This window comes from Peromyscus eremicus, chromosome 3, assembly GCF_949786415.1.
Source record: "Peromyscus eremicus chromosome 3, PerEre_H2_v1, whole genome shotgun sequence".
Classification (NCBI taxonomy): Eukaryota; Metazoa; Chordata; class Mammalia; order Rodentia; family Cricetidae; genus Peromyscus; species Peromyscus eremicus.
Window position 1 is genome coordinate 3495133 of NC_081418.1, and position 23629 is coordinate 3518761.

General features: G+C 44.0%; 1 protein-coding gene across 1 annotated transcript in view; it reads right to left on the reverse strand.

The window, feature by feature from the left end:
• Positions 1 to 12727: 12727 nt before the first annotated feature.
• Positions 12728 to 23629, reverse strand: part of Magi2 (membrane associated guanylate kinase, WW and PDZ domain containing 2) — a 609708-nt gene continuing 598806 nt past the window's right edge. Inside the window, exon 20 of the mRNA XM_059256447.1 lies at positions 12728 to 13293. Within this exon, the coding sequence (XP_059112430.1) occupies positions 12728 to 13293 (566 nt within the window). The remainder of the gene's footprint in view (positions 13294 to 23629) is intronic.

Consider the following 23629-nt stretch of genomic DNA (forward strand, 5'->3'; position numbering starts at 1 on the left):
TTAAGAGGTTTTTGTATATTGATACAAGTGTAAATTTATTTTTCTTCTATTATATATATGTTTCTACCTCTGTTTAGGATATTTTTGTATATTGATACAAATTAAGGTTATTTTTGTCATGTTATATATACATTTCTACCCCTGGTTAAGGTAATTTTTATATTGTTACAATTTCAAGTTTATTGTTCTTATACTGTACATCTGTTTCTATTTTTGCACAAGGTACTATCTCTACAGCTTGTTTATTTATATAATAAATGTGAAGCTTTAGTCCTTAAGCTCTATAGGTTAATAAGAATTACACCCATGTTTGTCAAACTGATAGTCATGTTAGTTAGCTTTTTTAGGCCTGCAGAGATGTGTTCCAAATTGCATGCTGTCCAATCGGGGCAAGCAGGACACCAAGAAAAGTGACTGCTGAACTTTGCCAAAACAGGGTAGGACAAATTTTCCTGCTTCTGAAAAAGGTCTGTCAGATATTCTAGGCCTGTAAGCCAAAGTAGGGTGCCTCAACGTTGCAGATAAACCTTGAGTGACTATCTAGGCAGCCAGGTGTTTCTGTTATTTCTTGCATTTTTTGGAAGTTATTTGCTTGTGCTTCCTGCTTACTCAGGTACTGTTATTTTCCTTCTCAGGTCATTGATGGGGTTGAAGACTAGATAGTTACCAGTTATGATCCTCCCAAATTTTATCTAAAGACATATCAGGCACATGCCTAAATTATTCAGGAAAGGACAGCTGTTGAGGTAATCTCTATAAAATTGCCAGTTACCTATGGTCTGGACATCTAGAATGTGTTTCTTACTTGATAATTGTTCTTTTTTATGTAGTTTCATTTTTTGATTATTACCTTTTCCTTCTTCTAGACAATACTTGATAATAGTTCTTATTGCATATTGTTTTTATTATGTTAGGATTAGAACCTTCCTTCTTAATTAGACAAAAAGGGGAGAAATGTTGCCGGAATTATGATGCAGGTCTATAGTAAAGGATGGCTTGGCCCAATGTGTGTGGTCTTCTCTGGAAAGACATGACCGGATTGGGGGTGGGGGTGCTCTCTCTCTCTTGGCCTGGGCAGAGCTGGCAGTGAGCCACTGAGAAGCTTGGCTGGAAGTTTGGTTCTCATCTCGCTTGCGGATGAAGAGGCAGTGGCAGCTGGATCAGTGTTGTCTCACAGCTTCCTTCTATAGCTATATAAGTGTAGTACACTAATCCTGTCTATCAATAACCTCTGAATTGACCCCAGACTTATTTCCCTCTTTAGCATTCCCCACACATGTCAGCAGCTTCTGTTGCCTTCTGAATGTAGCTCAAGTCTTGGACAAGGCCTGTTATTCCCTGTGTGATCTATGCTCTTTGGCTCTCAACTTCCTGCTAGCACACTTTCTCTGATCCTTTGCATCCTGGGTGACTGGCTTCTGTCAGAGCCCCTGAGCTGTGCTTTCCAGGCTCTGTCTCTTCCCTCTAGGCCAGGAGACTAACCTATCTGCTTTGCCTGGGGTTGAAACATTTGCCAGTCCATAGCATTCAGTTTGAAACCTGAATACTCAGGTCTAGATCTTTAAGACAGTCTTTCACTACCCTGGCTTCAAGCCTGGACTCTGCAGGCCTTTCTACTATGGGGGTGCTGTGGGACTCCTTGGCATCCCCAATTTTAGCAGGGGCCCAAATTTCTCCTGAGGCGCTTTCCCTGACACTTTTTCCCCCCTGGTGCGCGTCACCCCCTTCTCTGGCCATGTGGCTTGTCTTTTGTCTCTTGGCTCCCTGCTGGGGTAGTTCACTGCTGGAGTTTCAGTCCCCACAGATGTGTAACGCCTAGGAAATGTGGGCATTCCTGGGTGCTACTGCCAGTGTTTTATGCTTTTCCATTTGTAACACTAGTGTTGGTAAACACACCTGTGAGGTATTTACTTCATCAGGTTCAACTAAATTACCCTCAACTGGCCTCGGCCTGACAGAGGCCGCACACGCACCTGCCTGTAAAGTGAGCCAACTGAGTATTTCATGTGCTTTGGGTATATCTGCTAGTTAGTCATGAGCATTAAAAGTGGAGTCCCTGAATATGGGCATACTGACCTGCATGTCTGTTCATGCAAGTCTCTTGTGTGTGTACAGGTGTGAGAGTCCATTTGCGTGCTCTCACCCTTGTCTTCTCTCACAGCTTCATTTGCTCAGTTGCTACAAGGTACTTTAAGGGCATCTTGGAGTTGGAAGTCCAGTTGCAGAAGCAAGAACTGAAGTATTCTTCCTCCCCCACCCCCCAAGTCAGGTCTCTCTGTGTAGCCCTGGCTGTCCTGGAATTCAGAGATCCGTCTGCCTTTGACTCCCAAGTGTTGGGATTAAAGGCATGTGCTGCTACTACCCAGTGCTGGGAGTATTTTTAAGTAGTATAGAAGTAGTGGGAAATATACCCCTTTATTGCCTCTTTAAAAGTTGAGAAGGGCAGATGGATACCAGTGGCATACGGTGGCGGTACCTTGTTTGAGGCACTCTTTCTATGTATGGTTATCTTTCTACTCCAGGTCTTTAGTTAAAGTGCATGCCACAGTTTGAATAACTCGGTACGGACTGGGAAAGTGACTTGGCTCTTTTATTTTATTTCATTATTTTCTGGTAGCGCCCGTGTTTTAGGTGGTCATCTTTCCCCAAGCTTTGCTGCCTTCTGCGATGTGCTTACGACACTCCCCTCCTCAGTGGCTCAGCGGCCTGGCTCTACTGCATGTGGCCTTTGCCTGAAGAAAAACATTGGAAGATATTTTTAAGTGCAATGTGCTTTCATTAATTCATTTCACTCTTTAGGTAGGAGTCATTTTTATCATGTGACTTCAGAAGGCCCTCACATTTGGAACTATACCACTCGGGGTCCCTCTGGCCATGTTCCCTTCTAAGTGGTGTTTCTGTGAGTCCCTGCAACCCACCACACCCCTCACCCATTTCTGGGGTTCTTCATCTTCACTTACTGTCCCTGCTTCCTGCCCAGTGCTCAGGCCCCTCTTTCCACTGGCCTTTCTTCTTGGCTTCAGATTTAGAAGCTGTGTGTTGTGCTTCTTAGTAGCTGTGTGACCCTGGTTCATCTCAAGGCATACAGCCTTTTCATGTCTGAAAAAATATTTTCTATTCCCATTTTACATAGCATGAGGACCAAATGAAGTATTCACAATGTCCTGTTGGAAGTGTTCCGTTGCTCTAATATCCAGAGCAATAACTCAGTCATTCTAAGGCCAGGTAAGGCCTTCACATGTTTGGCTCTTAAGGGAGAGCATCTCCAGCTTCTGAAACCTTACAGATAAGCAGTGGCTTGAGATCTCTTGCTGCTCACAGAATGGTATTTCAAAGAACATCCATTTACTCAGTATCTTTATGTAGAGCATTTAGAAAATGCCAAGCTGCCCAGTGGTGGTGTATGCCTTTAGTCCCAGCACTTGGGATACAGAAGCAGGCAAGATCTCTGTGAGTTTGAGGCCAGTCTGGACTACAGAGTGAGTTCCAGGACAGCCAAGGCTGTTATATAGAGAAGCCCTGTCTTGAAAACCCAAAACCCAACCCCCCCAAAACAAAACCAAGCTTTGTCCTAAGGCAGACCTGGAATTGACTTCTAGCTCTATCTACATCTTAACTCCAGAAGGTCCTCATTCTTTTATTATTCTCCTGCTTGTACTTATTTTCTCTTGATTAAGACTTCTAGGAAGCTAGGCTTGGTGGCACATGTTTAACCCCAGCACCCAGGAGACAAAGGCAGACAGATCTCTGAGTTCAAGGCCAGCCTGGTCTACAGAGTGAGTTCCAGGCAGCCAAGGCTGCTACACAGAGAAACCTGTCCAGAAACAAACAAATGAACAATAAATAAATAATAAGACATAAGAAAGACTCCTAGGAAACCCTCTCATTCTTCTCTCTTGTCCAGTGTTGCATCTGTACCGTACAAGCAAATTCCTTCTCCGTGACAGGATGGGCATTCGGCACGAGCTGCTTTAATCTCCTGGTTCCTTTTCCTTGCCCCAGTGTTCCTCCAGATGTTAGGTTTTACTGTCTTCAGCATCTCCCCATCCCTGTGTGAGCCTGTCTTCCTTCCTGCCCTCCATTTCCTCTGGGACTTCTTGCACCCACACACCCTGTTTGTCCACTCTCAGTGGTTACCACCTTCCTCCCAGCTGAGTGCATCCTCCCTGTTGCCACAGCTCCTGCCTCCTTACCCGAGGTTTTCTGGATTCTCCAATAATCCAAACAGTTGGTTCCCATCCCAAGTGACACTACTGCAGTGCGGATGCTAGCAGTCATTCCACACTTGCGGGAATGTCCCTTCCCAGGATGACATGGCTCTGTAGTGTCCACTCTCGGTAACTTTATTCCTTCTTGACCCATCTTTCTGCACCAGTCTCTGAAGTGTAGTCTTGCTACTTTGATCTTTATCTTTAAAATACCCCCTCCTTCTAAAATGGTGGATTTCAGCTTGTGCTGCTCCACAATTAAGGCTCCTTGAGAAGTTTTTCTAAAAATCCTGATGCCCAGGGCCCTTCCTTCCTGGTAACATGTGACTCTGGAGGTGGGACCAAGAAAGGCTCTATGGGGTTGATTGCTAATCTTCAGGCTCACTTTCCATCAGCGCCAGTTTTGAGGCACACCCATCTTAGCATACACTTACTGGCTTGATGAACCCCTCGCCCTTTCACGCCAAAAACCTTAGTGAGGCTCCAGGTAGGTCTGACCCTTTGGCCATTTATTCCAGGCTTGAAGTCCATAGTTATTTCCTACTATTGACCAGTATTAAACCCAAGGTCTGCTTGTTTTCTTTCCATCTTCAGAGCCCGAAGAGCTCTCCCCATCTATTCCAGGTGCTCAGGCCTCTTTTTTCCTTGGACTGATATCAGGCACCTGCCAGGCTGTCTTCTTCACCCACAGACTTCTGGACAATGTGGCTGGCACTGAACTGCAGAGTCCTCTGCTGAAGTTGCCGTTTTCACTGCTCACAACCATCGTTGCGCTCTGTTGTTCCCTAATCTCTGCTCTTGCTCACTCCCATGTTCTGTCAGTCAAAACATCTACTTTTTATTTCTCCAACATTCTTTTAAATTTCCCAACTCTATGGCTTTGGTAAGCTGTTCTTATACCTTTCTATCTCTTAAAGTCCAAGGAATTCCTTAAAACTCGGCAAAAATGTCAGTTATCCAGGACTTCGTCTAATTCTGTATTCTGATTGTCATGTTTCCAGTGTCTTGGTGTCCTACCCAGATCACAGATGGAATGAGAAGCTGTGTTCTGTTTACCTGTAATGTTTCAACAGCCTACAATTTTTTTTATGTACTAAATGAAGGAGGTTTATCTATGGGTGCTTTTTAATCAGCATGTAGTCCTGAAAAAAAATCATTTAGCATCTGTAACTCTTTGAGAGGTTTTGTGTGGCTCAGGCTGGCCTTGAATTCTCTACAAAACTGGTGAGTTTTGTGTATGCATGGTGAGCACAATTCATGTAGCTGAGCTACATCCCCAGACCAACATATGTGTTCTCTTTTTAAAATTGTATTGTTAATTTTATTTCAGGTGGGGAACATGTTTGGAGGTCAGCAAACCACCTGTGTTCCAAAGTCAGTACTCTTCATTTAGGCTCCAGGAATCAAATTCAGGTCCTCAGACTTGAGGTCAAGCAACTTTACCTACTAAGCCATATAACCAGCCCTTTCTCTATTTTCTTAATCAAAAGTGCAATGTTACAAAGGTGATATTTCTTCTTGCATGGATGCTTTAAATATATTCTCTCTTTTTTTCATTTTTCTTTATTAGGAAATTCTCTACTCACTCTACATACCACCCACACATCCCACCTCCTCCCTCCTCCCACCTCTCAGCCCTCCCTCCCAAGCAACCCTATATCCCCACATCCTCCAAATCAAGGTCTCCCATGGGGAGTCAGCAGAGCCCAGCACACTGAGCCTAGGCAGGTCCAAGCCCCTTCCCACTGCATCAAGGCTGTGCAAGGTGTCACACCACAGGCACCAGATTTCCAAAAGCCTGCCCATGCACCAGGGACAGATCCCGATCCCCCTGCCCAGATGCCCCCCAAACAGTTTGAGCCAAACAACTGTCTTCTGTATCCAGAGGGCCTAGTCCAGTCCCATGGGGGCTCCACAGCCACCAGTCCACAGTTCATGGGCTTCCACTAGTGTGGCCAGTCATCTCTGCATATCCTCCCATCATGATCTCAACGTTCCCCGCCTGCAGAATCCCTCCTCTCTCTCATCAATTGAATTCCCAGAGCTCAGCCTGGTGCCTGGCTGTGGATCTCTGCATCCGCCTCCATCAGTCACTGGACAAAGGCTCTATGATGACAGTTAGGGTACTCACTAGACTGGTCACCAGAGTAGACCAGTCTAGGCACCCTCTGGCCCACTGCCAGCAGTTCAAGGTAGGGTCATCCTTGTGTAAATATATTTTTATTTAAAAATTTTGCTTGCTGTTGCAGAATATTATTTTAAGATGTATTGCATTTTTTATACCGTGGAACATGTGTTTTAATTATGTAAATATGTGTTACATTCTTTTATGTTGCATTTGTTTAACTCTGTGAAGCTGTGTTATTGTGCCTGTCCAAAATACCTGATGGGCTAATGGAGAACTGAACAGCCAATAGCAAGGCAGGAGAAAGGATAAGTGGGGCTAGCAGGCAGAAAGAAGAAACAGAAAGAGAAATCTGGGAAGACAGATCTGGGATTGAGAGAAGGAGAAGGACTCTAAGGGCCAGCCACCCAGCTACACAATTAGACACAGAGTAAGAAGGAAAGAAAAAAAATACAGGAATAGAGAAAGATAAAAGCCCCAAAGCCAAAGATAGGCAGGGTAGTTTAAGTTAAGAAAAGCTGGCAAGAAACAAGCCAAGCTAAAGCCAGGCATTTATAATTAAGAATAAGCTTCCATGTGTGATTTATTTGGGAGCTGGTTACAGCCCCCCCTCAAAAAGAGCAAAAACAATAACAACAACTTGCATAATTGAAACCTTCTATCCTATATAATGTAACTGTCCATTAAAGCCAGGCTTTGTGATCAAGCCAAATAGCCAACGATTCAGTCAACAGAAAGACCCTGTTTTAGACAAATTACACATAAATATAAAGCCTGACTTGATTTTAGAATTCAAATAAGTGTGTTTACTAATTCTTAACCTGGGCTCCTGGATGAAAGAAGATGCATTCCCTGCTGCTATGCGTGGCTTTGCTGATTCGGTGTAATCCATAAAGGTTGCTTCCTTCAGCCATCTCTTCGCACTCTAGAAGTGTTCATACCACGCGGTGATGAAGTGGTATTGAATGCAGAATGTGCCAGATCTAACCAGCAAGGAGGAATGGGAAATGCAGAAGAGAGAGCTGGATTCGGTGAAATGGATTCTGAGATCTCTCTGCCCTGGGCACTGCCTGCAAACTTCGCACCCTAGGATGTGTGTTTCATGATATGAAGGCAGTTTAGCTAGGATGAAATCATATGGATGTCTTTCTGTCCTTCCACGTGGATGGACACCCTTTGTTTGATATATGTATATGAATTAGGGTGTGTGGATGCCACAGGAGCACAGGATGCCACAGGAGCATGGGGTGCCACGGGAGCACAGGATGCCACGGGAGCACGGGGTGCATGGGAGCACAGGATGCCACAGGAGAACATATGGAGAACAATTTTCTGGAGTTCTCTCATTTCACTATGAGTCCCAGGGTTGTGAGGCTTGTAAGGTACTTCCACATACTGAACCATCCTACCTACTCAGTTTTAAGAACTTACCTCCCATTTTGGGGAGGTCAAAGGTTGTTTTGTGGCCTCCCGTAGTCTCAGGTTTTTCCAGGTAAAGTCACTTTCTGAGAGGCCCTTTCCCCAGGAAAAAGAAACAAAACAAAAACAACTCCCCATCAGATTCTCAGAACTATGCTACCCCCACTGGAGTTCCCTGTTAACCTTCCGTGCAGCTGTACTAAACAGGCTCTGCGGTCGGCAGAGTCCCTGACGGTTGAGGCTCACGGGTAACATATTCCAGAATGCCCAGCAAGAGTTCTGTGTAATTCTAGGGTGTTACTCTACTGTTTATACACAGATGTTTACAACCACAGCTATTATTACGAATAATAATCATAATCACTACATATTTAATTGGGGCCCTGTATGAACTCAATGTGATTCTCAGCCTATCGTTGGACACTCTAGAGTGTCCTCATTTTAAGATTTGGAGAGCACTCTTGTGGTTTTACAGGCAGCCTGTCTGGGACTACTTTGTCTGGAGAACTCTATTCAATCTAGAATCCTGCAGCAGAGATGCCATTTGATTATTTTGCTGTGTTTGCCCCCTCCCCCTACAAAACCCTAAAAACAAAACAAAACAAAAAACCCAAAAGAGCCAAAACAAACAAACAAAAACCAAGGGTGGAAAAGATACAAATTGGGAAACAACTGGGGCAAACTTACTAAGACTATAAACTTCCAAACAACACTCGGATCCTACACAAGCTTTAGCCAGTAGATTCTCAGCAAACCCACCCTACTGCAGGAATGCTGGGCTGGCTGCTGGTGGAGAGCCCTTGTGCTTAGCAAAGACTCCAGAAGCTTTTCCAGGTGAGTCACAGGCTTCTCTGCCTGGGGTCTGCACCATCCACTGCTTCCATCCAAGCCAAGGCTTCTCCGCCTGGGGTCTGCACCATCCACTGCTTCCATCCAAGCCAAGGCTTCTCTGCGTCGGGTCTGCCCATTGTTCCAAGACAGCAAGCAGTTGCAAACTGGTGGGCTGGAGGCCAGCTGTGGCCTGCAGGTGGTTTGTCATGGTCATATTTTTGTCTTCTTGTTTACTGGTTCTTAAAAATGTGAATTAACCACGTCAACCTTAAAAACAAGACAAAACTCCACAATTTCAAATAGCTTTTTTTTTTTTTCTTTTCTTCTTCTCATGAGAAACTGAAAGACTCTTCTACAGTGGCCTTGACAAAAGAGCAACTTTAGAGGAAGTTTATGTTTATTTTGCACTGGCCACCCCCTTTCAGGTTTCCCTGTTTGAGCTAGCAGGCCCTTGAATTCCCTAGTCTCCCTGTGGGCTGGGTCTGCTCTCTCCCCCTCTGCAGCCTGGGCCTGCTGCTCTCACCCTCTGCAGGCTGGGCCTGCTCTCCCACCCTCTGCAGGCTGGGCCTGCTCTGTCACCCTCTGCAAGCTGGGCCTGCTCTCCCACCCTCTGCAGGCTGGGCCTGCTCTTTCCCACCCTCTGCAGGCTGGGCCTGCTGCTCTCCCACCCTCTGCAGGCTGGACCTGCTGCTCTCCCACCCTCTGCAGGCTGGACCTGCTCTGTCACCCTCTGCAGGCTGGGCCTGCTCTCTCTCCCTCTGCAGGCTGGGCCTGCTCTCCCACCCTCTGCAGGCTGGGCCTGCTGCTCTCCCACCCTCTGCAGGCTGGACCTGCTGCTCTCCCACCCTCTGCAGGCTGGACCTGCTCTGTCACCCTCTGCAGGCTGGGCCTGCTCTCTCTCCCTCTGCAGGCTGGGCCTGCTCTCTCTCCCTCTGCAGGCTGGGCCTGCTCTGTCACCCTCTGCAGGCTGGGCCTGCTCTGTCACCCTCTGCAGGCTGGGCCTGCTGCTCTCACCCTCTGGGCTCTGACTTGTTATCTACATTTTTTTTTTTCACAATGGTTATTACTATGTAGTATTAGAGTTTACATTTTGGTAACTACATTGTTTCATGTATCTCTTGCCTTTTCTGAAAATACTGGAACATTCTTGCATTATCCTATAACAAGCTCTGCCAGCTTTTTGATTTTTTTTTTTTATAACTGCTTTGTGTTTGATTTCATACTTCCTGCCCTTCTTTTCTGAAAGTGATGTGTGACAGGTTTAGAATTTTAGGTCTCCTACTGACGTAACTGGGAAAAGTCCCCTCAGCAGTAGTTGAGAACGTTTCCCTTGGATCACAAACCCCATGTCCAAACCCATGCAGAATTTTTCTTCTCATGCAAGGTAAAACCTATAACCAGCCATTGGTTTTGGACTCAAACACTGCTGCTGTGTATGTTGACTCTGCATGAACTAGAGAATTAAAAGGAAACAATGTGATGATGTCTGTTGATGATTGACACTGTCATTTTTTTCTGTAAATGGATTTAAGGGATCAATGTAGCAAGTAGCAGGAATGATTGCCAAGTCTTAAGTGATATAAGCAGGAGACCTGTACCAACTGGATTCTTAGTCGACTGGAATCAAAAGCGTCTTTTCCACCTACTGCCACTACATCCGTATTGAAGTCTCAAAGAAGCTCTATCGGGGCATTAAAGTTATACTTCAGAGATCTGGGGGGAAATGCAGCTTTAAAAAGCTAAAAAAATAAATTAAATTAAAAATGGGGGTGGGGAATGGTGGCACACACTTTTAATTCTAGCACTTGGGAGGTGGAGGCAGGCAGATCTCTGAGTTTGAGGCTAGCCTGGTCTATAGAATGAGTTCCAGGACAACAGAGAAACCCTGTCTTGAAAAGCCAAAACAAATAAATAAGTAAATTAATAAATAAATAGATGTAACCTCTGGTCCTTACTGAATTCAAATTAACACACAGTTTATATAGTTGGAAAAAGAAAAGATTTTTGGATATATATTTTATTTGACAGTGTTTTAGAATATCATACAGTAAACAAGATTTCTGTAAAAGTTAATTTATCCATAGTGGTGCGTTTCATAAAAATAGTTGCTCACTTACAGTCTTTCTGTGACTATTAATACATGGAATTATATTTATAGAGATACAGCTGTACAGGGTAAATTCACAGCTAACACTACACAGAAGTATTATTTGGAATGAGATTTAGATGATGTGCTGTCCTCACAGGTTATGGATTACAGCCGCATAAAGCAATTACTGCACAAGTAGTAGCTGTGAACTGTGCAAATTAGAGTTTATGCAAGCGTAATCTCCGCTTTTTCCTTTTGTAACATGGAAAATAAAGGTCAGAGGATACAGTACCAGGACGTGCAGCTACACTACAGAAGTATTGTCCCAAACCAGATTCAATAAATTAATGGCAAACTACACTGGATTTCTAGTCCAGGGGAGAAAGACAAATTGAGATTAAACCAAAAGTATAAACCACTACATGTGTTTGTGCTTTTGTTTATGATGAATGTGTTTCATTTTGGAAATTACTTTTACAAGCTGCAAGACCCTTCATATGAGGCTTTCGGCCATATTGGCTTGTCCTATGTCTGATGGGAATTGAACTAGGTTACAAAGAGGGAAAGACTCACTTGGGGACAGCTTTTCCGTGTGACCAGGTGTGACGGGCCTGACCTCCCCTTTTACTTATTTGACTACAAGTGCAGAGGGGTGAGGGGTCTTATTTGCTTTGGAACTTGTGAAAGGGGCAAAATATGGGAAGGAATGAAGCCTCAATTACACAAAATATATTCATAACAAATTGTCTTTAGACATCTTGCCTTTTAATATGCGCAGCTCATAAGTACCTGTTGATAACTGATTGAGGCTAACGTTTTACAGTTTTACTACAGGGTCAACCATTGACCTGTGATGGTAACCGGGTAACATAAAGGATCATCTATAGATTGTTAGTGTAATAAAAAAACATTATACAAGGCGAAAGCAAACCAAATGGGAACCAAAGGGACATCAAATAAGGAAAGATAAACAGAAAGGATGCCAAAGGACTCATGTTCTTTAATGAAAATAAATTAGTTATCATGTTTTTAATATTAGAGATTCATTCTAATTTGAGAAATATAGGACAAATACTTTGTCAAAGTGCAAATGAAGTAACGAAGAGGTTTTAAAATAAGACAATAAAATAGGTAAAATAGAACATTGCTAACAAAGCAGCTACCTATCTCTCTGCGCCTGGTATGACAGGAAAGCCTTTTCAGGAAGGAACTGCAGCGTTGCCAATCTCGATTAAACAGATTATGGTCTTTTGATTATAAAACTCATATTTTAGAAGAAAACCAATTAAGATCTACGCGCTAACCCGCGAAATTCTGACTTACGGCAAACTGTTCCCTAGGATACAATTTTTAAAACCTTTTTTCCCTACCACTGAAAATGTACAGAAATGACTTGATCACAGAAATGGCAGTAAAAACGGCATCACACCAATGAATTCACTAGGTTTCTAACTCATCCTGCAGGAGGCAGGGAACGGTGCTAATACCGTTGGTGGATGCCGAGGGTGAGCCATGGAAACGTCATGGGCGAACAGTTCTTAATGTTTCAAAGAAACCCTTTAACCCCTGTCTAGATTTGTCAAGAACGATTTATTTACAACACTTTAGATCAATTAAAAGATATAATCTTGTCTCAGTTTCCGCTTGCTCCGTGCAGTTTGATTTTTTTAAGGCGATATTCCAGTTTGTGATTGCTCTAGAACTTGTCCAGTTTCTTGATACAAAGTTTGGATGACATCCGAAACCTTCATGCAGTGGGGGAAACTTTTTTTCTTTCTCTTTTTAAACTAAAGCTACACTGCACTGTCTCTCTGTGATGTTTGCGTGATTTTGGTTCTTCCATAGCTGCCAAAGCTCCCACCATGGAACCGGGGGCTTTAGGATCAGTTTAGGTCTGCGAGCACACCTTGGCGCGCCGCCCACGCGCGTCGCACACCGATGCTCCCAGGCCTCGGCGCCTCGAGTGGATCTATGCGTGTGACAGTGAAAATAAATTAAAACGCCGTGAGACGGAACCCGGGAAGAACGGCCTGCGTGGAGGCGGCTGGGGGCCCCTCATCTGCCCGCGGCCGAGGCGCCGGGCTGCAGGGCGCCCGGCAGCTTGTCGGAGCCCGGCACCTTCCAGGGCCCCGGCGCCACCGCCGCCTTGCGCGCCGGGCCGCCTGCCGTGGGCCGCGGCGCGGGTCGGGACCCCGAGCGCACGCCCACCTTGGCCTCGGCCTCCCGCGCGCCCGCGGCCCCGGGGCCCTCGCGCCGGCCCCGCAGCGCCTCCTTCCCGTCGGCCGCCTCCGAGGCGGGCCTGCCGGCCTCGGGCCTCCCCTGGCCGCCGGGCACCTCCTCCGGCCTCGGCCGCGCGCTGCTGTGCCGCGGGCTCGCCGAGCGCTCCCTCTGCTCCCCCAGGCGCTGCTTCTTCTGGCCGCCGGCCGAAAGCTCCTTTGGTTTCCTAACGTCGTGTTCCCTTTGGATATCCCAAGTTGGGTCTGGGCCTATCTGGTGGGAAGGGTCGGAGGGTGGGGCTGGATGTGATGGAGAGAATGGAGAGAGGATGTCTTCGAGGGAGACGCCTACTTCCGGCAGGCCTGGGGCGGCGGCAGCGGCAGCACTCCAGGCGTGGGGTTCGTCTGCGGACACGAAGCACAGCGTTAGGGCGCGCCACGTCCCCGGGCTCAGCTACCCCCCGCGCCAGAGCCGTGGGCTGGCAGCCTGGCGGCTGCTCTCCAGGGCCCCGCCAGCACCCCCTCACTGCCAAGAGGGCAGCCAGCCGCGCCCAGGGATTCCGTTCCCCACCCGACCCTGGGCCTCCTTTACGCCCAAGAGTTCAAGGCACAGCTCGGGCCTGATCCCTTTGCCTCAGCCTGGTCTAACTTCTGGTGTCAAGCCTAGCATGGACTTGACAATACTTCAACTAATGACTCTCAGCCTTCACGGTGGTTATGATACTACACTGCCCAGCGGCCCTGGCCAGCAGCAGTGAAGGGACCAGGTGCTCCTCTTTGTTTTTGGCAGCACCCGGGGATTCTGAGGAAGATGGGTAAGAGCCAGGATTTAAGAAACACAGGTCTGAGCCCTCTTCAAAGGAGTCGGCTAGTGATTTTTCTCAACCATTAGGTGTCGCTCAAAGCACAATTCTCAGCAATTGCCTGATAATTTTGGGATCTGGATTGATTGATCTGAAAACTATCATTGCTCTCTTGCCTTAAAAAGAAAATCATTGTTTTTGATTTTTCTTTTTGGTAGTTTTAACAGGGATGGCTCCTAGACTAAGATAAACTAAGATGCTGAAGCAGCTAAGAAAGCCTAGCTTCAACATCCATTGAGGATGTACTTTGTTTACTTCCAAAAAGGATTGAACAACTTACAACATATGTATGTGTTGTAAGAAATGACTTAAAACAAATCACTGGCCAGAAGTCAAGTAGGGAACAGATGTGTGAGAAATCAAAGATGAGTTAGTTACGACCACGAACAATAACATTCCCCTTGAATTTCTTTACCCTAAGGCAAAAATAAAGCAGGGAAATCTAATACAGGAACCCTTGATATTTGTGAGGAATATGTCTCATGACCTTTGAAAACCCTCAAGTTTTGTAATATCGTTCTAGAATGTAATTTTCTCTAAGGAATTGATATATGAGCGGGAGTGAGAGAGAAGCCACATTCATATTGAATTCTGGGTAGCTGGTGATCTTTCTCCACTAGTAGCTAAGAGAGCCTCCCCTGCCCCCACCAGCCTTAGGATGTGATTCCATTCTGACCTCTGTAATGGGTCAGAGTTCATCAAGGATTCTTGTGTGTATCCAGTCCACACATACCATGAGTCTACTTTGTTTTAAAAGTTGAGAATTTTTATATAGCACTTCTAATAGTGACTTAGATGAGGGGAAAAAGAGAATAATGGAGCTGATACTTTCCCCAACAATCTGGCCACCTTTAAAATACCAAATTAGCTGTAAAAAGTTTCTCCTTTGATGTGAAATCTGAACAGGTTATTCTGGGCACAGTGTTATCTTCCTTCTCTCCATAAACTGGTATCTGTGAATATTTTCACATCATAAACCAAGAATCCTTGGTTACTTTAGGAATAATATGGAATTAGTGGATGTGTTCAGTGCAAATGGCAATATGTCCTACCGTGGGCTAGTGTTAAAATCAAAGTTCAATAGAAAGTGGCACCTTGCCAATATAGGAAAACGTTGCCTTAAGCAGTTAAACACACCATTCAAAAGACCTGGGGTAGTTTGTGCAACAGTCATTCTGACCAGGACCATGGCAATGATGTTTCATGTTAACAGCTATTTCCCCCTCCATTACATCACATATGGTAGAGTCAATTAGCTGGCCTTAAACTACTTCTGAGACACAGGGAGAAGGTTGGCATTATTTATACCATTTCCTAAAGAAGGAGCTGAAGCAGAGAGAAGGTTAAGTAGCTTGACCAAAATTATAGAATGCCACCCAAAAGTAACATTTTGGGTTTCTTTTCCCCTTTTACTGACTGAGAAAATTGTCCCATCCAATTGCCATGCAAATAAGGCAAAGCATATGAGACAAATCCACTGTAAAGGAACTGGTCCTGTCACCCACCAGAGTACTTAGCATTTGTTCCCCAATATCTCATCAACCATATGCGTGGGACTGAACAGGAGCGTTCTCTTCAGACTGTGAAAAAATTAATTCACACTTGTAAGCAGCTGTCATTAGTCGGCCTGGAATCATTCCTGGAGTCTTGTTCTGTTTCCTTCTACTCTTTCCTATCTCCAGTAACTCTCCCGATGATAAGATAAAGATGAGTTTATCTACAAGTCTTAGTATACAAAGATTTTTCAAGATAATTTAATAAGTGATTAAAAACTGAAGGAGAAACTAAGAGGTTTTTTGCTCTAAGCTACTTCCTATAAAGAAAATTAATCAGAAATTAAAATTAACTGTGTATAAAGTATAATATTTCAGAGGTAGGAATCTATATATGTGCAGTAAAGGAGCTCTACAGTTCTGTGCTGGACACACAGTACCCACACAAGCATGAGCTTTCGGAACTCCATAAGGCACCTCAGTGGACAGCCCTTCTGTATACTTTGACCTGTCACCTACGGCACCAAGGTGAGATGAGTTAGGGACAGAAAGACCCCTTCTCTAATCTTTCAAACTCTAAAGTTCATGACATCATGGTGTACAATGAAAGAATTATTCAAATTTAGTAATTTGATTCCTAATTCCATGGCCTGATTCCTTTAGACCATGTTTTTTGTTTTCCTTTTCCTTTTTCTTTTTCCCTCCTTCTTTCTTTATTTTTTGTACCTGGGAACAGGCTAAGATATGTGATCATGGACCTGGGCACAAACTGGGTATGTGATGATGTGCCCGGTACAGGCTAGGGTACATGATCATGCACATTAATGCAGTGGTTGAGGAAGATGTTTCCACTGCATCTTCTCTGAGATGTTCTAACAGGATATGTAACAGGGGTGCTTCCTACAAAGTTGAAACCAGCCACAACAGGCCTGCTGGGATTTCTGCAGCTGCTCTGTCCAAACACTATCCCAGCTACACTGGCTAGAACCAAATTTGCTTCATTAGTGTTTGCTGTCTGACCACACCCAACTCAGTGATACTTTTGCATCAAATCCAGAGGATACCTCTGTGTATTCACCTTCATATACCACATTCTCACACAGACAAGTATTTCCATAGACAAACTAGACCCATAGCTTCATGACACCCCAGTCCCCTGCTCCTCACTCTGCCCTTCTGTGACCTTATCAGGGCTTTAGTCTTCGGTAGTTTCCTCCCACCATAGTTTCTCCTGGGCGTGCTCTCCTATCTGTGAAGCTTGTATGCAAAGTTTCCAATGTTCCTGTTGAGCTCTGTCCTACCCGATGATTCTATGCTCGTTTATCCATCTGCCTTCTTGATATCTCTCCTTGAAAAATGTATTGCCATCTTCAATACCTCAACTAGAAAACTGAAACCTTCCCTCCCAAGCTATGCTCCATTCCTCCTCATTGTCTCACCATGGTAGATGGTGCTGTAATCACGTGATGTCATCCCGGATCCCTTTCCTTCTCTTATCTCACAAATCCAGTGCATCTGTTTTATTAGTCCTGTCTTCAAATACAAGTAGGCTGTAGCAACTTTACCGTCTCTTTTACCACTGTAACTCAAGATATGGGGCAGTCCCTGGAAGGATGCAGCTAATAAGGATGACAAGACGATCACATTAAGAGGCCACAAGTGGATATATTCCTTTGGGGAGAATATAGAAATTCTCAGTTTCAAAAATCAGTGTTGGCACTGTTCAGAGAAGTGTAGTAGACGGTGAACCAGCACCAACCACCACCTCTCTGTGCAAGGGATTGACTTGGCATGAGGAAGCCAGTTCGGTTTCAGGCACTGAGCAGGGGACACTGTTTTAGAGAGGAGCTGCGGAAATCCATGCCACGTGAGCCACTGCCATAAGCCACTCTTCTTTGTTTCTGTGCTTGAGCAACTCCAGGGACTCTCCACGTAACATATGTGACAATATCTTTGATAAACAAGTTGGATCATGTCAATTCTTACTTAAATTTTCAGTAGATTTTCACTGTTCTTAGATTAAAACTCAAATGATTAGCACAGTCTACAAAAGCCTGCAGGATCTGGGTCCTGACATTTTAAACAGCTTCATCTCCATTCACCCCCTGCCCCCAATTGCTCTCTGCTTAGTAGCTCATTTGAGGATGCTCTTGTCAACTGCCCTGCCTGCTGCAGAAGGCTCTCCTCCTAGCTGCTCACACTGGAGGGTTCTCCTCTACCCTTCAGGGCTCTTGACTGTTGTTCCAGAGAGCTCCAATATCTAGCAAACACGACTCTTCAAACAGCATCTGGTTTTATATTCTCATAGCACTCATATAGGTTTACTGTTTACTGGATGGCATCAGTCTCAAATACTAGTTGTACATATCATGAAGACGACGATCACACTGGTCTTGTTCATCACAGTGGGCTTAACACAAAAAACTTGTGCTTTTTGTGCTTGACACAAAATATGAGTGCTTGATGAATATTTGATAAGGGAATGAAAAATCTGCTCCACAAATAGAAAGAGAAGGCCTGAAACCAAATTGTACTAGAAGAAACACTTCAGGGCAAAAGAGTCACATTTAAAGTATAATCTGTCCAGAGTGAGTTTGTTCTGTTTTCAAAGGGAGGATGGCAAGAGAGAAAATAGGTCTGGCGGAAGACTGATGGAGGAGGGAGGTGAGCAACAGAGAGCATGCTGGGAACAGTTCTTCACTTTCCTGCTGGCTGATTATGGAGAGGGCCAGGCAGAAGCTCTGGTTCCAAGGGCAGAGTTATTTCCCTTGAAACTTTACGGATGTCCTTTCCTCCTTAATCTCATCAACTGCTTGAAAGGCTTCGTCCCTGCACCATTGACCATTGTGCTGTGGAATGTTCTGAAGAGGCCACAGATAAAATAGATCCCAAATGTCTTAAACTACATTGTGAGAGAAACAGGTCCCCATCTTAGGTTAGGATTACATTTCTTACCCTTCCTATTTTCATTTTTATTAAGTTCCCATCTCTTCTAAAGTTTTCCTGGTTCTGTTCAGCTCCTGTGGCCCTGCGGCCAGCCGCTTGGACCCAAGTAAACACGCATTTTTACTTATAAACTGTGTGGCCGTGGCAGGCTTCTTGCTATCTGTTCTTATATCTTAAATTAACCTATATCTATTAATCTATAAGTTGCCACGTGGCTTGTGGCTTACCAGTACTTTTACATCTCGCTTCCTCTGTATCTGGATGGCGACTCCTGACTCAGCCTTCCTGCTCCCACAATTCTCTTCTTTGCTTGTCCCACCTATACTTCCTGCCTGGCTACTGGCCAATCAGCATTTTATGTATCAACCAATCAGAGCAATGCATTCACAGCATACAGAACATATCCACAGTACAAACCAATTGATACTTAAGTATACATTTTATAGATAACACAGATTATACACACACAGTTATCTTTGAGTTAAAAATATATGGTCTCTTAAATTATATTGTAGGAGCTCAGCAATATTAACAAATTAAATTTCATTTTATATGCTGACATTAAAAAAAACTCCTTGGGCTGGTGAGATGGCTAGGCAGGGAAAAGTGTTTGCTGTGTATACCTGGAGACCTGAGTTAATGCTTGGAGACGGTGTAAAGATGGAAGATGAGAACCAACTCCACAAAGTTGTCTTGTGATCTCCACAGGAATGCGTGCATGCACGCGCTAAAACCCTCTTGTAAACCTCTTATATACATCAACATCTTGTTTTATGAAATATCACCAAAGCTGTAGTAACCAAGGATCTGGCCTGCTAGGAAGACACTGCTTGTTGTAGCAAACAATATCTGTTTTTCCAGATGCCTATCTTCAGTAAAAAATCTGTACAGTTGAACGCACAATTCAGATAAAGGAAGAATGCTGGAGGTATATCTCAGTGGCAGAGTTTTGACTACAAGTCAAAGAAGAGTTGATAGTAACCTTTGCTGAGGACTAAGGTGGGGGGACTCTCAAAAGGGGCCCAGAGATTATGGTGGGAGAAAGAAAACCTGTCATCTCTTCCTACTTCACCTGGGTTTCTTCTAAATTCCTGGGTTCCTACATTGCTCTTTGGTACCCTTTAGCTCAGGATGCTCAGGAGGATAATAGTAACATCACTACTGCGTGTTACTACTACTAACATCAGGAAGAGCACTGGTTTTGGCACACTGGTTGAGGTGCCAGACACCCTGAACTGAACTCACAGCACACACACAAACTGACCCATTCTACAGAGAGGGAAACTGATCAATGAGGGTTCAGTGACTTGTTGAAGGCTGCACAGCCCACAGGTAATGGAGAAGGATGCTGAACGGCTTCCTGACCATTAAACACTGCTGCTCGATGCCTGTGCTATCTCTGGTTCTTATTGAGAAATGGGGACTTGCCTGTTCTTCTGGAGCGATGAACAGAGACTCCATCTGAAGTGGCTGTCAGAAGCAGATCTATTGCTTTCCTAATGGGGACTCTGAAATGTCATTTATCTGAACACTGGACTCAGACAGTCATTAGGGTTAGAGCACTGAGCTGTGAAAATGCTGGAAATATGAGCAGTATTCAACAGACAATAAACTTAGATCTTTTGGAGGCAGGGATAATGCTACATATTTAAAAATATTCTTACAGCCACTCCTTGGGCTAGGATTGGGTTGCAAACACTGGTGTTAGGTATTAGAAACACTGATTTTGACACAAAAATTCTGTTACTTCTAACTGGCTAAAGTTGTCCTGCAAAGTGATGCGTGGATTTGGAACTACTCTTGATATACACTACAGGTGGCTAGGGTTAGAGAATACAGATGTGGCTGTACTAGAATCCATTGGCTTCCAATTTAGAATATTAGAGAAAATAGAAATATAATTAAGGTCAGCAATGCAAAGCTATTTGGTTTTTAAAAAGAAGCTTTGCAAGGATGGTGTTCAAACCATATAGGTTCATTTCGATCCATTCAACCATCAGTTTTTGTAACAAAATGTAAGTAGAAAATATGTATGTTAATATTTTTTGAACAAATTAATTATTCTGTTGTATTTCTACTCTTTTTAAAGCACTGTTTCCAGTTGGGAGCTATTGTTATGGCCTTCATTATTGGGGTGTCCACTGGGTGTATAACATTGTAACTTCACTATTGGGGGTCCACTGGGTGTCATAACATTGTAACTTCACTACTGGGGTGTCCACTGGGTGTTATAACATTGTAACTTCACTCTTGGGGTGTCCACTGGGTGTTATAACATTGTAACTTCACTATGGGGGTGTGTGTGTGTGTGTGTGTGTGTGCACTGGGTGTTATAACATTGTAACTTCACTACTGGGGTGTCCACTGGGTGTTATAACATTGTAACTTCACTATGGGGGTGTGTGTGTGTGTGCACTGGATGTTATAACATTGTAACTTCACTACTTGGGTGTCCACTGGGTGTTATAACATTGTAACTTCACTATTGAGGTGTTATAACATTGTAACTTTTAAGCGGTTGCACTTGCGTATTGAAGCTTCACATTCACACATTAAAAGTGTGAGTCAAGGCACCCCTTGAGTTTCTCCAGAGCAGAAAGGCAGTCCTTGGGGCGGGTCAGGGTACCTAAGGATGGAACTGCTACCCAGTGAATGCTTCATAGGAGCTGGTGCTTGGCTGTGCGCATCACATATGTCAGCTTGAAATTCCCACAGCAGTTCTGAGAACTATGGAGCTGTTATCCCTCCCTCACTGGTTAGAGAACTAGAGCTTAAATCAAGAAATTGGCCAGAACCACTAAACTCATAAGTGAGAATGGGGCAAATGACACTATAATCCAGAGCCCATGGCCAAACCTTGACTGTTCTCATCTTTCTAAACAGTAAAAGCAGTTCAGGAAGAGATAGTGTCTTCCAATGCTACTTAAAAGGCAAAAACAAACAAACAAACAAACAAACAAACCCACCACCACCACCACCACCACCAAAATCCTAATCACCTGGTGGAGTGTCTTATGCCTGGAATTACAGCACTTGGGAGGCTGAGGCAGAAGGATAGCAGCCAGTTTGAAGCCAGTTTTGTGCCAGCCTACAGTATGAAGAAAGACTCTGACTTAAAAAAAAAATCTCTGAAAGTCAGGGGACACTTGGTTACTAGAACATCCTCTAAGCATTAGCTGGATTGGGCTCCATGGCATAGTTTTGCTGGAGCTGGGAGTTGGTCAGAAAAGTGGCCACAGGGCAGGGAAGATAGATAGGAGTTAACCCAGCAACTCAACTTCCAGTGTGAACTGGGAAGCCTTGCTTCTGGCTCTAGTTCTGTCTCGTGGTGTGAACTCAGCAAGCCATATGACCATCCTCAACCTCTGTTTCTCCTGGCAACATGGAGTAAAACCTACTTTACTTCCCTCCCAGACTGTGAAGATCAAATGAAGTGAGCTCTATGGAACGTGATGCTCACACATACATGTATTAGCTATCAAACTGATAGTTCAGACCTAGGTTTTTAAGTGACGAAAAGGTGCCGATTGCCAATTGACCCATTACCAAGATGGTATATGGGTAGCAGATAAGCACATGAAAAGGTGGTCAATGCCATTAGTAGATGGTGACAGTTAGGACTTTAAGGAGAAGCACTTGGGTCCCTACATTGCGGTTGGAACTAAGCAACAGTGACTGACTGAAATTATGGCTGCTGACCTTCCCTGCATTGTGACTGGAAATGAATAGCTACTTGAGAAAGTAGTCTGGCAGTTTCCTAAAAAGTTAAACATTTGTTTAATCATCCAATTGATTTGTCTCAGTATGATAAAAACTTATATCCACATAAAAACCTTTGTGTGGATTTTTATTGTGACTTATATTTTTATGGTGAATTTTACCAGCAATGAAACAGCCCAGCTGTCCATCAACTGGTAAATGGATGAACACAGTGGGATATTATTCAGCTACAAAATGAAGCAAATTAGCTGTACACCCCAAAACACAAGTGGATTTCAGATGCATTATGTTAAATGAAAAAAAGAACACCTGATTCAGAAGGCGATAGAGTATATAACTGACATTTATTGAACATTCTCTAACAGGGAAGCTCAGTGGAGGTTCCCTGGAGCTGTGTGTGGGAGGAGCTTGACTCTGGTGGACATGGGACCGGGGTGATGTTAGAGGCTGTGGGACTGTTCTGCATTTGGTTCATTACAGTGGTAATATAATAGTTATTTTGTTGCTTTAAAGTTATTACTAATTGTTACGTCTTTGACTGTTTCATACATGTCCACAATGCATAATGGTTACTATTTCCTCCCCACCCTTTCATCTGTCACTCACCTCCGTCACTCCTCCTCCCATCCCTTCCCACCCTCATTTATGATGTTTGGTTTTGTTTGATGACCCATTTAATTTAAACAGGAGAATCTGCATGATCACTGGCTGGGGACTAGCCATTAAAGTCCAGTGGGGTCACTGGTGGGTACACGTATGAAGTCAATGACTTCTTTCCCTGAATCTATTAGTAGGAAATATCTCAGGAGTGAGGTAGGGCTCCCTAGTCCTCCCCCATCTAAGCCTGACACCATTGATGGGTCCACTCTTTGCAGACTTGGTATAGTCAGCCATGGTAGTTGAGAGTTCACAATTGCAATGACTGTTTATTGCTTACTATTGTTTTTGATACAAGTCTCAGATAACTCAGTCCATCCTTGAACTTGCTACATAACTGAGAAGGACATTGAACTCTTGATCCTTTTGCCTCTGCCTCCTAAGTTCTGGGATTACACACGTGATAATATAACTTTATGTAGTTTTGAAAAATACCTCACAGATATACATGAAAAGAGCCAGTTTTACTGTATGTGAATTACATCTCAGTTTTTAAAAATGAAAAAAATAATAGTGCAAAAACTTTTATGAAGGCAGGTGAAGGACTCAGATCTCACCTTTGCCAATGTTTCTCCCACTATTTGGCTTAGTAACTTCCTTCCGTGTTGTTTACCACAGACCAAAATAAGTTTCAGCCCATTGAAACTGATGATAAATTCTGAGTTCGTAGAGTTAGAAGATTCTGAATTAAAGAGGTTTTACTTCAGTCTTTATAAGGTACTTTTAATCTCAAAGCCTTTCAAGTACCATGTTCTTCATCACAGAAATATAGCCCTGTCTGAAGTGGCAGAGAACTGAAAATTATCAATCACAGGTGCCGTTTTGTTTGGGCACAAGAACTTATGGTAACCAATCATAGCTACATCTTGCCAGAGATGGAAGTATATCACAGGATATATGCCTAACTCTAGCTAAATTTACACCCACCTTCAGAGTTCCTCAAATAATCTTCCTTAGGAGGCTTTTGGCTCCTCAGTGAATGGTTCATGGACAGAATTCAGGAGCCAGATTAAGTCACTTTTAGGGGCAAGCCCACAGTGGAATGCAACAGGTGATTCTCTG